Source organism: Synchiropus splendidus, chromosome 17, assembly GCF_027744825.2.
Source record: "Synchiropus splendidus isolate RoL2022-P1 chromosome 17, RoL_Sspl_1.0, whole genome shotgun sequence".
NCBI lineage: Eukaryota > Metazoa > Chordata > Actinopteri > Syngnathiformes > Callionymidae > Synchiropus > Synchiropus splendidus.
The window spans coordinates 18,323,409-18,336,807 of NC_071350.1; the positions used below are offsets into that span (position 1 = coordinate 18,323,409).

General features: G+C 44.0%; 1 protein-coding gene across 5 annotated transcripts in view; it reads right to left on the reverse strand.

The window, feature by feature from the left end:
• The window catches only part of LOC128747926 (glutamate receptor 3-like), an 82,050-nt gene extending 74,992 nt beyond the window's left edge, over positions 1–7,058 (reverse strand). For 4 of the 5 annotated variants that reach the window (XR_008412741.1, XM_053846170.1, XM_053846172.1 and 1 more), the window contains exons 1-15: positions 6,871–7,058; positions 6,138–6,408; positions 5,881–6,048; positions 5,642–5,759; positions 5,271–5,444; positions 4,252–4,415; positions 4,053–4,167; positions 3,846–3,956; positions 3,104–3,247; positions 2,851–2,961; positions 2,572–2,678; positions 2,392–2,504; positions 2,248–2,320; positions 1,518–1,636; positions 1,225–1,413 (exon numbers count right to left, since the gene is read on the reverse strand). Coding sequence is in view for 4 of the 5 variants with exons in the window: in XM_053846170.1 (XP_053702145.1) it covers positions 1,225–1,413; positions 1,518–1,636; positions 2,248–2,320; positions 2,392–2,504; positions 2,572–2,678; positions 2,851–2,961; positions 3,104–3,247; positions 3,846–3,956; positions 4,053–4,167; positions 4,252–4,415; positions 5,271–5,444; positions 5,642–5,759; positions 5,881–6,048; positions 6,138–6,408; positions 6,871–6,940 (2,047 nt within the window). In the remaining variant the exon portion in view is untranslated. The remainder of the gene's footprint in view (positions 1–1,224; positions 1,414–1,517; positions 1,637–2,247; positions 2,321–2,391; positions 2,505–2,571; positions 2,679–2,850; positions 2,962–3,103; positions 3,248–3,845; positions 3,957–4,052; positions 4,168–4,251; positions 4,416–5,270; positions 5,445–5,641; positions 5,760–5,880; positions 6,049–6,137; positions 6,409–6,870) is intronic. The other variant, XM_053846169.1, reaches the window with a different exon arrangement.
• Between the last annotated feature and the right edge of the window lie 6,341 nt (positions 7,059–13,399).

Here is a 13,399-nt window from a genome sequence, read left to right on the forward strand (position 1 = left end):
AGTGGCTATGCTCAATCTCCACCACAACACACCAATACAGAGTCACAACGAAAAGACTCAGGCCCTTTAACACAATATTCCAAATTGACAGAAGCTCAGACTAAAATATCTTCAATTCTTATATACAACTAAAAACTACAAAACAGACAGAACATCTGTAGTGAAGATCATATCAGAATATGAGGCTCAGTACTCAATAGAGGACAGTCACTGTCACACGTCTCCCACTCCGAGCACAGGAACATCACGGCACTAAAACTCAGTTTGAGAGGTCCCAAACCTTCACTAGTGATGGGTTCCACGAACAACAGCCTCCTCATTACCACTGTAGAGCAAACACTGAGGAACTTTTTAGCCTGACGGCCGCTGAAATATTTAGTGCCACATGTGGCACCACTTAACCTGCATTAAGGCAGCTTGACCTACATTTGCTATATAGTTTTCACGGGGATGACGAGCCACTTTTATGAAGTTCAACTACCGCAGAGCGAAATTCTGTGACATTATGCAACACTGTCACAAGTCTTCAGCACCTTGCCATGATATAAAACCCACTATGATGACATGGAAATAGATAATACGTCCATGTCCACGCTGCGCTGAATACAAGCGCAGTGTGTAACAGAGAATGAACATATAACATTAGAAGACATGCTCAGCAAGGCCTGCTGTGTGTCGCAGAGTACCACAGACTGAGAATGAAGGCTCAGAAATGAGTTTGGAAATTGTAAGTGAAAAAAAAGGTCCCCAACGGCACCCATTATGTCAACTGAGCCTGCTTAATAAACCTGCAATACTGACCTTCGCTGCCAATGGAGTCATGGAATTGTTATGGCAACACTCACATTTAGTTTGAGGCTGTAAACACTTTTCAATCCGGGTTTCAAAATGGAACACAATGTGAGGATCTATGCAACACTGTCGAAAACACTGTGTCTCAAAGCTACCTTCAGTGCAAGCAAACTCAGATGCAGAAATTACAAACAGAAGTAGTCAACTGAGTCGGTGTGTTCACAGTAGAGCAAATGAAAGGAACTACAAGGACAACATTTCATCAGACCCAGTGAGTGTACACAAAGTGGCAAACTGATCTGTGGCTCAAATCTGAGTTAAGTGCGATGAAGGACATTAGTGTAGAAAAAGAGCAGCGCCGCTCAGCGTGCTCTCAGCATGAGTCAGCGCTGAAAAAAGATTTGTGCAGCTTTGAGGTAACTGGCGCCTCACCCCGCTCGCTCGCCTCCTGCTGGCTGATCTGCTCAGAGTGGAGCTTCTCCAGGTCGAGCTTGCTCATCTCCAGCTGGGTCTGGAGGAGCTGCAGCCTCCTCCGGTCCTCCTCGCCAGCCGCTGTTGCCTCTCTGACCTCCATCCGACTCTCCTCCAGCTCCCCCTGCTGCTGCCTGAGTTGGCCCTCGTCTGTGAGGAAATGTCCAGAGACAAACATCGGCGTACAGGCTCACGAAACATAACACGCAATTTCAACAGGCCACATGGATGAATGTGTTTTGTCGGATGCTTACATTTCTCTTTCATTCCAGTCAAGGCATTTTCGATAAGCTCCGGGGTTCTTTTGAGCTCCTGCGTTAGCTTGTCTCTCTCTTCACACACCAAAGTCAGCTCAGACCGGAGTTTTCTGAAGCTACGAGGCATCAAAGACAAGATGGCAGAGCATGGGAGGGGGTTCATACAGAGAGCCCAGAATACCAGATCAAAATCTCAGCCAAACAATGTAGCGGAAACCTGGATCCCGCACAGAAGTTACACAACACAATTCAATGTCAGGTCATCCTCACCATGAACATCCAATAAAAAAAGCAAATCCATTCACTCGTGTTCAGACTCAAAAGATTAAAATCTTAATCTCCTTATATTGTGGGAAACACTTAATTGACGCAGATGAAAGTCAAGCGACGAAGACCAGGCAATTAAAACTGAAGACCGGACTCCATCATCTCCTGTCCCACCAAGCCAGCTGTGCGTTTTGCTTGACAATTGTTGTTGACGTGAGCAAGCGCGTGAAGAACACACACAACGTCAAAGGCTAAACCCAAACTGGATCCTTACAGAGGTCACATCACTAACTCAGACGCTGCTCTGCAGCTTCTCACTGGTCCTGTTGAGTTGTTTGAAAGCTTCCACAGGCAGAATGAAATGAGTTAAATGGATGGCTCTCCCAAAATAGCACACACATGTTGAACCCAGTGTGGGATCAAACAAGTCTGATTCCAGCTTGAAAACAACAGCGTGTACCTGCTCGTCTCGAGCTCGGCCTGTTGACTGGCCTGCTGGACACTTTGCAGCGCTGCCCTCCTCATGATCAAACCTGTCCAATAAACCAGAGATGTTACACATAAATGATGAAACGACAGATCAACACTAGGTCAGTGAACGCACCTTGTACAGTTTCAACGCGGCTTTTGGCAAACGACAGCCTCTGAGTCAGTGTGCTCAGTTCTGCTTGAGCGGAATTGACTTCACCCAATTTGTTTTCAAACGCCAGGCTGAACCTGAATACAGTTTTGGTTGGGTGAGATTCTTCAACATAAAAAAAAAAACAAAAAAACACGCTTATACTTGTGTACGGCTTCTTTTACGGCTTGCAGCTCATCTTTGAATGTGTGGATGCGGGACTTCAGCTGCAAGTTCTCCCGGCAAGTCTGAGTCAAGTTTTGCTCCAGAGACTGAAGACAGTAACAAACAAGAAGCATGTTAAAACTCAAATTAAAGCACCAGTGTCCTCTACAGGAACCTCTCAAGAATCTCTCAGTCAGAATCCTCCAATCTGGAACAAAATGTGGACTTGCTACTTTGTCATCGTCGGAATTTTACACCAAACTCTCCACTGATCCTCACCTCCTTTTCCATTTTCTCCTGGTCCAGCTCAGCGACCCTGGCGTCCAGGGAATGTTGGAGCACACTCACTCGCAGCCTCTCCTGCTGGAGACCCTGCTCTGCACACTGGATCTACGCAGATAATTGGACACGCAAAAACATGAACTAATTAATGGAGAAAAAATGATGTCAGATTCAAAGGTTGACACTGGCGTTCTCAGCACTCATGGCATCATGTGGTGCAGAGACTGAACAAAGCGTCATGGTGCAATACCTGAGTGAGAAGCTGGTTCTTCTCTCTGCTGAGCTCCACGTCTTTTGATCGTAGCTGGATGCACAACTTAAAGACTTTCTCCCTCCAAAGCCGAAGAAGATGAATGCTTTCAGATCCATTCTTTACCAGTGGATCAGCTGGAATCTTAAAAAGACACATAGGCACATCAAAATATGAACAGACTTGTAAACTCTTTGGTCCTTTTCTGCCTGTACACCTAAAGGCCTTTCACAGTAAGACACAAGCACAGATTGCAGTCGGTGCTTTTTTGGTTTTCTGAACATTTCAGCTGCCCCTCAGGCTAAACAGGCATCTTTATCTAAAGGTCTAAAATCCATATGGCCCAGATGGCAAGTGAACTGGAAACCTTTCAGCCACCAAACTAACTCTTTGTGGTGGAATCCAGCATCACCCCCTTTTTGATGGCACACTGAGTTCTTTATATTAAACTGGTCAGGAACGATGCCGCCGTGAGGAGGCAAGCATTGGATCAGGAACAGTCAAAATTATGAAATGGAGCACAACTGACATGCTTTTGGACAGATCCAAAATATGAACCCACATGGACCAAATAACTCTTCTGTTGTCATAACCAGATGAACACTGCATGGGGTGACAATAAAAATAAATAAAAATTAATCAGTATTTGGGATCAATCGAGTACAAGGAACCATAGCCATCTTCTCCTTCAGCAGGTCAAAAAAAGCAGCATCATTGCAGCCAAACAACAAAAAACACTCACCTTCTTCAACATCTTTTCCTCTTGGAGGTCGAGGATCTCACTGACAGAGTTCAGTCTGACAGTCAGGAGTTGGGTGGTTTTCTCAAGAACCGCCTTCTCCTTGCTCAGCCTCTAGAAAATGACCAAAAATGGAGGAGGATATGAAGACAACTAATACATACATACAGAGGTGTTTCTGTTGACTCGTGTATTGCATCTGGCCTTCACCTTGACAGCTTCGTGCAGTTGCTCTGCCTCGCCTCTCTCAGGGACGAGCTGGCCAATGTAATTTCGTAGACTGTGTAGTGTTTCAGACTGGCCTTTGAAAGCCGCCTCCATTTCACTGTAACATAATTCCGGTCTTATTTACTGATATCAACAGTGAAGGGATAGTTAGTTTAACAAATCTTCTCACAGGCTAATATACCTCAGCTTTTCTTGCAGACCCTCTTTCTCAGCAGAAACGTCTGCAAGGATGCTTTTCAACTTCGGCACTTCTGCGGACAGCGATTGAAGTTGGTTCTGAAGTTCACAGTTTGATTCTCTTGCCGCCGCCATCTCTGCACAGTGGGAGGTTCTCAGCTGCTCCGACTGAAGAAGAGCGAGAAACAGAGAAACTCTTGAAAGGAACTGAATTTACTAACAAATAGCTTTTTATCCAGGAGGTTGCTGAATTAAGTGAGTCTTTAAGGCCCAAATCAAACAGAGATGCAAATTCACCACTGCACATTATGATAGCTGCTTAGATGTTCAGCACGACTAATGACAGACATTGTACATGTCATTCAGCAGATGCTTTTATCCCCAAATGATATATTTCAAACATACTTCTCTTTCAGGAGAAGCTTTGTTCATTTGTATTTCAGGTCTTTTTCACAGTCAATATTGCACCACTGATTCATATAAAATAACTATTAATTTGTCTTTACTAACCGAATACAGGCAGATATTGATTTTACTAAAATATGTGTATTTTACAGACCTAACGGTTGCCAGCCAGTTTCACAAAAAATTCTCTATAAATGATTCAGGCTGACACCATGAGACGTGAAGGTGTTTTTAACACAGTCTACACTGTGTCAACATATGCAAAAGCTCCAGCACCAGCAATCACACGGCACATACGAGAGCTCTCAAACGAAACGGATCACTTCCCACACATTATTCATGCTTTAATACTTTTCATAGCAGGATGACAAATCGCCCTTTTTTCTATATTATAATATAAAATATGATAATGACAAGGACAGGAACTGTGTGTGTATGAATCTCTCTGCTGTGGGAATCTGCACCAAACAGATTTTCTGTTGAAGACACATTCAATGTCTCGACATTAACATTTATTATTCATATAAATTACTTCCCATAAATCCATTTTCCAATATTCATTCAGACCTGAAAGAGCACTCTACAACGTCGCCTCGGTAGTGTAACAATACCTCTTACCTCAACCTCATGCTTCTTCTGAATTTCCTCAAGTTGTTTGCTAAGTTGAAGGACTGAGGTTGTAGCCTGGTTTTCCACCTGCTGCCTGAGCTCCTGAACCTCGTCTCTGCTGGTCTGAAGATCTTTCCTCAGTTTCTCAAGCTCCTCACCCGACTCTCTTTTTAGCCGCTCGAGCTGTAGATAATAAATAACGTTACAAACAACATCCTGATATGACATTAATCATAGATGAAACTTGGATCAACCCGGGACTGTGAGCTGTTATTAAAACCTCCAGATCACACTAAAGATATAAGCTATGAAATTGAACTGTCGTGAGAAGTGGAAACACTAATGTTGAAATGAAATGTTTGTCGAGTAAACAAAATTACCTGTGAGCTTATTTTATCCTTCTGCGAACTGGTTTGAGTCAGCTCCTCTCTCATTTGGCGGTATTCTGTTTTAGCCTTGAATAGCTCTTCACGCATCACATCCAAGTCACGACTCTGTCTGTAGAGCAAACATTGTTTTGCATTTAATATAATTCACAGCTTATATGCAGCCCAATATTGAAAAGGGCCCCACTGTCAAATGCATTGAAGAAAACTACATGAAGTTAAACATGTCTTACTTGTTTAATGTAACATCTCTTTCTTGAATTTCTTTTCGGTATTGTTCCGCAGTCTCCTTCAGAGCCTCCACCTGGCCCTTAAACCTCTCTGCTTCTGCTTTGTGTGTTTCTGCCTTCAGCCGCCACTCTGCTTCCCACATGAGCAGCTGCTCATTTTGCTCTTTGGATCTAATTTTTTGAAACAAAAAATCGTCTTCTTTTTAATGTCTGCTTGTTATGTGATATGCTTTTTAGTTCAAGAAACAGACAAGGTGTACCTGAGGCCAAAAGTAGAGCCATGATCCACCGAAGCTCTCGCTCGATCACATAACATCCTCTCCTTCTCCTTCCTCAGTTCCAAGATCGCTTTATGTCTCTGAGAAATGGTGGGCCATGGGTTATCAGGACTACAAGGTGGCAGAGACGGTGGATTTTCTTTATTCCAGACAGACAAAGGAGTCTCTAAAAATTGGACTCCCGTGCGGGCACGTGCAGGCTTGACACTGGTGGCAAAATGTGACGGTGGGATCAGGTCTGTGTGGCTCTTTTCTGCAAAGCACAACAAACACGTTCACAAATAAAATATTGTTGAGCATGAAATACAATAAAGTTGGTCCAACTCTGTTTCTCCTGTCAAGATATCCAAAGCGTCTTTCCTCTAACTTTGTGTCCGACCTTCCTGACCTCCCTCTGACACAGTTATATCTGATCTTTTCTTTCTTTCCCAGTGACGCTGACAGTATCTTCTTACAATCTGCGTGTGTGAAAACAATAATAACGGGGTTACGAGGAATTACGTCAGCATGCATGTACAACCGTTTATTTACAGAATAAATGTCACACTTTCTCCGAGAAGACACCCTTTAACTCGGGTGCGTTGATCTGATATGAACCTCTCTTTCAGAAACAACAAAATAAACGTCACGGTGTCGATTTGACACAAACTTCAGCTAGTGCTATTTAGCTCAACATTAGCGGCTACAAGCTAACTGTGAGATTAGGGGCACTCACTGGGAGCCAGCGGAGAGATGAAGTCTGTGGGAACGACGAGTCTTTCTTTAACGGCTCCTTGTCCCTCCATTGTTTGGTTATAGTCCAAAACCTTCAGGTCTGTCCGTGTTTTTACTGGCTAACTTTCATTCTGCCCGCGACCTGCCACGTCATCAGCTGTTGCCCTGGTTACACTAACTTCCGCGGAAGTAAAAAAAGTTTCATTTACTTATTTTATCAGACCATTATTGGCGAATTATTTAAAGAAAAGCTATTTTAATGTACTTCTTGAATAGTCGTACGGCTACGGTGCTTTTTAAAACCAGTTTAAGGTAAAGAAAGTTAATAAACTGATGTGCGCAATGCATGACGGGATATATTGCTTTTTTTTGCTCATTTATTTCAGACTTACAGACTTGGACTAGACTTTATTGATCCCTTTGGGATGACTCCATCCAGGAAATTTACATTTCCAGCAGCAATAGAGGCAATAAAGGGCATGCAGTCAGGAAGAGCATCACACAGAGAATAACAAAAAATAAATAAATAAATAAATAAATAAAATTAAAATTAAATTAAACTAGATTAAAATAGGTTATTGCACCAGAGAGACGATTATTGCACAGTGTGTATTTCCCTGCTTTAGATCATGTAAACTGTGTGAGATCATACAACGCCTGTGTTGTGCTCTGCAGAAACGTATCAGCCAGATCCAAACAATGTCACAGAATACAGTCGGCAACTTTGACACCTCAAACAAAGGAATATCGCAACTCATTCCACTGCCTAAGTTAAGATTTGAAACCCTGAAAACCAAAAAAGCACAGCGCTTTGTTCTCCAGTGAGAGCGCACGGTCTTGATTGGCACGCCATTCGCCGTATAAACAGGTTGGCTGTGATGAATTCGGGCCTCACTCTCTGCAGGGAATCCTTGTTAAACAGCCAGGGGAAATTACAAAGCCATTTCACCGCAGATTAACGACAAATAACACTGTCAGTGAAATCAGCAAACGCCTTCTATAGTTCCTTCCGAAACGACTGCCGAGTTTCCCCAATGCATTTTTGCCTTTTCACGTTCATAGTCAGTCTATTTTTATTGGTGCATTAAATTACATAGCACGTACTTAAAATGGTTTAAATATAAATACATGTCAAGTGTGGCAGGTCCTGGACTCAACCTTTAAAATGAAGCAAGGAAATGTGCATTGTTTTGACACAGACGGTGCTCATCCACTTGCTACAAGACAGGAGGAAGAATGAGGGATCAGCACATGCATCAACCTCAAAGTAAATCTTCTCACGCCAAGTGAGTAGCAGGATGCTGCATCATCTGGAAAGATTTGATAATCGAATCTCATTGAAGACAGATTGCAGGATGGAAGGGGAATGAGCTCTTTAGTTCGCATCTGTTGTGACGAACAAGGAGCTGAGCTTGGAGGCATATCATGCTCCGATTCCACCACACAGGTTCTCTTCTTGTAACGTCCCTTTTTTATAGCTCCAGATCACATTCTGTTGCTGCTCTCCAGTTTGACCTATTGAGAAGCGCTGACTTCAAAATTCCACTACGTTTGAATCCCTTCTTTAGTAGCGGCGAGATATCACAATTTAAATGTCAGGATTAATCTGATTTTGAAAGAATGGAGTCGCTGCAGAGTGCGAGACGGAGCTTTTCCTTCAACTTGAAGCGAGGTACAACACTGGTGAACAACACAAGTCAGATAGAATAAAAAAGAATTTTCATGATACGATAATTATCCCATAGTAATATCAACAGGTTTATGGCGTCTATTACAAGATATATGTTTACTGTGTGACAGTGAAGCACTGGCGCCTACTGGCATCGCATGGTTCAAACAAAGTCCCTTTCAGGATCTTCATTTTTGTTTTTGAAGCTCAAAGGGAAGTGCCCCACACGGTTCAGTTTGTCAAGGAACCTAATTCCCCACTGGCTCCCTCAAGGTGGTCGACAGCAGGCAATGTGTTTTAAAAGGTGAGCACCACGTATGCAGATTTTATCACTGTATTTCTCAACACGCACGGGTTATAAATGTCCACAATCCATCCCAAAGAGGAGAAAGACCGACGCAGAGGGAAGCAGCGCTGATTAAAGTTTTATGTTCCGGCAGTGTTTAGAGTCAAGCATCCAGAGTAGGGAACGGTGTGACTCAATTTGAGAGCAGAAAAAAAGAATCCACCACCAACCCATTAGGGAAGGCCGAGAGAGACTTCAAGGATTACGACGTCCGAGCACCACATCAATGGATGGGAGTTTTCCCAGGGGAATGGCGCCTAAAGCACCACGCAGTCTGACCAGCTATTCTGTGTTATATACGTCCCCAAGTTAAGCAATTATTTATCGCGCTGCTCTCCTCCATCGCTGTGGACTATTGGCAAGCACTTTGCTTTTTTAGGCGCCTGACCTGTGATGAAGGTACCAGACCGCAGGAGCGGCAGTTTCAGAGATGTTCCGGCACAAATAGATCACAAGCAGCACGGCTCCTCTGAGGGGGATCCAGTCCTTTCAGTGGTTGTCATGTCAACAACATGTTTGATGTATATCCCCAACAGCTGTCGCAACAAAAAAGGGATCATCGATACTCACTTCACCTTCGGGGGGTCTCATTGTTTGGCTCCCTGCTCGCTAATGAGACAAACACGGATTCGCTCGGCAGCTGACCGAGGGGCAATTCTGGGGAGCTTTGTCGGAAGTGTTGCCTGAATTGAACTGAATTGTGATGAGAGTCATTAAAAAAATATTTCCCACAAATGCAAAATGATGAATAATTGACAGCCTGCGTTTGTGTGTTTTGTCATATTTGCGATCACTTCAGTCGGAGTCCCCAGGGGCCGCGCTTCAACTGACGCTTTTGCTGGCACTTTGGTTGAAACGATGGGCCACAAAGTCACGTTCGTCGTGGCCACGTTAGTATACGCCGTCTTAATTAGTGGCTCCCTACAGCGGATTGTTCTTGTGAAGAGCGTGACCCACTTTCTTGTGGCTTCCATTAAAGCCGCACAAAATCCTATCGACACATTTTATAGTTAATCCAAGGACCACACATTTGCTCGACTGATAAAGCGTAGCTTCCCACACAGCAGCGGATCTTTGCGTGCGAGAGCTTGACACTGGGGGCTGAAAAAGGTTAGCCTCTTTAGCCAACTGTTCCAGGTACACCCCGGCTGGTGGAGGACTGTGGGTGAAATGGGAAGTTACCTAAACGTAACGTCAGTTCTAAGAATACGTGTGACGCCCTCTAAGGGGCTTCTCTTTTGGTTACCTCCTCTCTGAGGCCCCGCCTCCTGCCTCCTCCACTCAGGAGATGTGCAGTTCCACACAGGGCGACCAGTTAGAGGGTGGCGAACATATTTATAAAACTGAAGTTACATTGAGGTAACTTAACATTTCTATGTTATACTTGCTCTGCCCCCTAACGGGTTTCGCTATTCGTTCCACATCTCGGCAAAGACCGCAGGGATTGGTTCCCTCCCAGCGCAGAAGGAACCAAACACACCATCAAGGGAAGGCCTCTAAGGAAGAGCCCGCCAACCCTTCCAGCACCGATTGGGCCAACGACCCCGTCGACATATCCCTAAGATATGCCCTGGCAAACATATTCATAGAAGTGAAGTTACTTTTACGTAGCTTAACATTTGTAGTATCATACGCTCACTGAGATATTCCTAAAATGTTACCCGGTGGCAACAGTCTGCATCAGGACAACAGTCATTTCCTCAACTCAACTCCAAACCAGGGCAGTGATCGAGAACCATCCACAACCATTTTGTCTGTCTACACTCCATAGTAGCGTCTAAAGATTCTCCAAAGACACAGCCTCTATATTTCACACTGTCCCAATATCACAGTGTCCAATACAACTGTATTGTTCATTTAACACTGTTCAACTCTGGGATACTGGATCTAAAGTGACTTGTAGAAGATTGGTCTTGAAAGTGGACCAATCCTAAGACACACTGGGTTAGCTCTTGCTGTAAGTTACGCTCTCCTGGGAGCACTTCACCATCAAACCGGTTACTGATCTATAGGAGGGTCCCAAATGTCTGCTGCTCAAGAGAAGATATGTCAGGAGACTCTCAAAGGGAAGATGGAGGACAGAAAGTCAGTTTTACTACAGCACTATTGGACCAACTGTTTTGTGCTGCAGTCGGATTGTTGAAACACTCGCACCTCCATGAAAGGAAACTTTAACCCTTAGACATGAGCGAACCGTTTGGACAGAATGCTTCACTGGGCCTTCCAGCGATAGCAGCAGTCGCATGCCCTTGTCCTGAGCCACCTCACTCCCACCAGGGAATCCCAAGGAGCTCCCACCATTTGTTTTCCTGTCAATGTGTACCCGCACTGGCCCACAGTCTTTCTCCACTGAAGACTAACTTCAGTAAAAGCATGAGTGACCTACTTAAGAGGAGCATTCTTGCCTGTTTTTGTGTCCATCGTTCACAGGCTGTACCAACTCACCACACCTCAAACCCGCAGTGAGGCGGTTAATGCCAATAAAACCAGCAAGCAATCAGAGACAATACCGTCGACATGCTCCCGATGCAACGGAACAAAGCTGTTGCATCATGGCAACAGTAAGAGATCCTCGGCTCAAGAGCCCTTCCATGCATGGCATGGAAATCTACGCATTAGGAAGTGACGCAGCTCACCCTGGTCACCCAGCTGCTCTTCCTCTCTAATCAAGCTGAAGCAGCCGACACGCAGCTTCATGTGGCGGCTCTGACGTCACCGCCGCTGTGGAGATGAGCTCCGTGAGTAAGACGAACGTTGGACCTGTCATGTCACATGACGACAATAAGTGGGAGCCATGTGAATCTGGAACTCAGACCTTGGTATATAATAGTTTTCATGTCAGAGTTAAGAATGAATGAATCAAAAATGATATTCAGGACCACAAATAATAAAAAAATAAATAAAAACAACGATATCGAAAATATTTTCTGATACACGTCCAAGAGGGTCACCGGCGACAACACAACAGAAACCTTGGCACAACCAGACTAATGCTTCCTTTTGTTATCATCAGCCTGATCAGCATTACCCTCTCTAAACCAATATATGTAGGGATGTCAATAAAGTTTTTAATCTCAATTAATCGCACTGAGCGGAGTTAACTCAGGATTATTTGCAAATTAATAACACATTTTGCATCTGTTCTGAATGTAATTTAACGGAAGAGTGGCCATTAATGCTTTCCACATGCAAACGTGTGTTTCCTCCAACAAGCCAACAGAACAGACACTGCCCAGGACATTCTGGAGAAGAACCTCAGAAGCTCTGAAGAGGCTCAACAGCAGGCTAACAGCACAGCATTGTAAGCATTAATGGCCACTCTTGTGTTGATAAACCCCTCCTTTAAGTTACATTTAGAACAGACACAAAATGTGTCATTCACTTGACATTAATCGCGAGTTAACTCAGCTTCAGCACGATTAATTGAGATTAAAATTTGAATCTATTGACAGCCCTAAACATACATTTCCTGTCTCTGCAGCCAAGACTGAACTTTCAAACAGCAAAACGTCCGACTCCTTGTGCTGTGAGCTAATTTCCTGGCTCCTGCTAAATGTTGCCGGCGGTCCCTGTTAGAGCCAAAAAAGCGCGGCTGTGAATTGTCCGTCTTGTACTGTATCTGCTTGTTAAACAAGAGCGCAGCCTGATGGCTCCGAGCCGCCATTGATTTGTACGGACACCGATTGATGAGACGGGTGATCTGAAGGGGATCATTTTGGCTTTACACTTAAAGTGAAAATGTAGATCTGGGAATGTTTTTTTTTTCTTTTCTAGCTGAGACGTTAAATGAACGTGAAGCCATTTTATCTCCTAAAATCCGTCTTTGATTGGAAAACCAGTTATTGATGAGGAAGTGGAACAAAGGATTCCGGTCCAGGACAGAATATAATCTAAGAAGAAGGAACCAGAGATGAGATTTGGCATTTCAAGGGAACAACTGAACCATGAATAATAAAAAAAATGGTCATGTTCTGAGGTCTGGATATAATTTCAGTCGCACCAGGAAGCTAAGCTGTTATGAATCAAGACGCGGAGCAGGACCCAAGTGCAGTGGTGGAAGAGTCACAGGAGGCAGGCGCGAGTTAATACATTTAATGACAAGATACAAAAATAGATAAAAGGCGTCAACAAACTGGGAGATGAAAAACAGAAAACAAATCCAGAGCGTCACCAAAACCAGGAAGAGTCCACAACGGAATGAGTCCAAACGAAAAGCGTCCGGGAGAAAGAATGCAAGAAGAGTCTGTAATAAGAGAGCAAACACACAATGAGCGTTAAAAGACAAACTATCGAGGTCGTCAAAACAAACGCACGAGTAGGGATTGACGGATACAGAGAGAAAACCAAGAAGCCACGCGGAGCAGGGAGGACAAAGGGAGTAAAACTAGAAAAACTCAGGGTTTAGAAATAGCTAAACAGAAAATAATTTAAACGACGGATAAATGTACGACGGCAGAGAGGAACGAACAAAGCAGATTACCAGTAGCAAATGAAGTCGATCTGGCACAGTCCAGG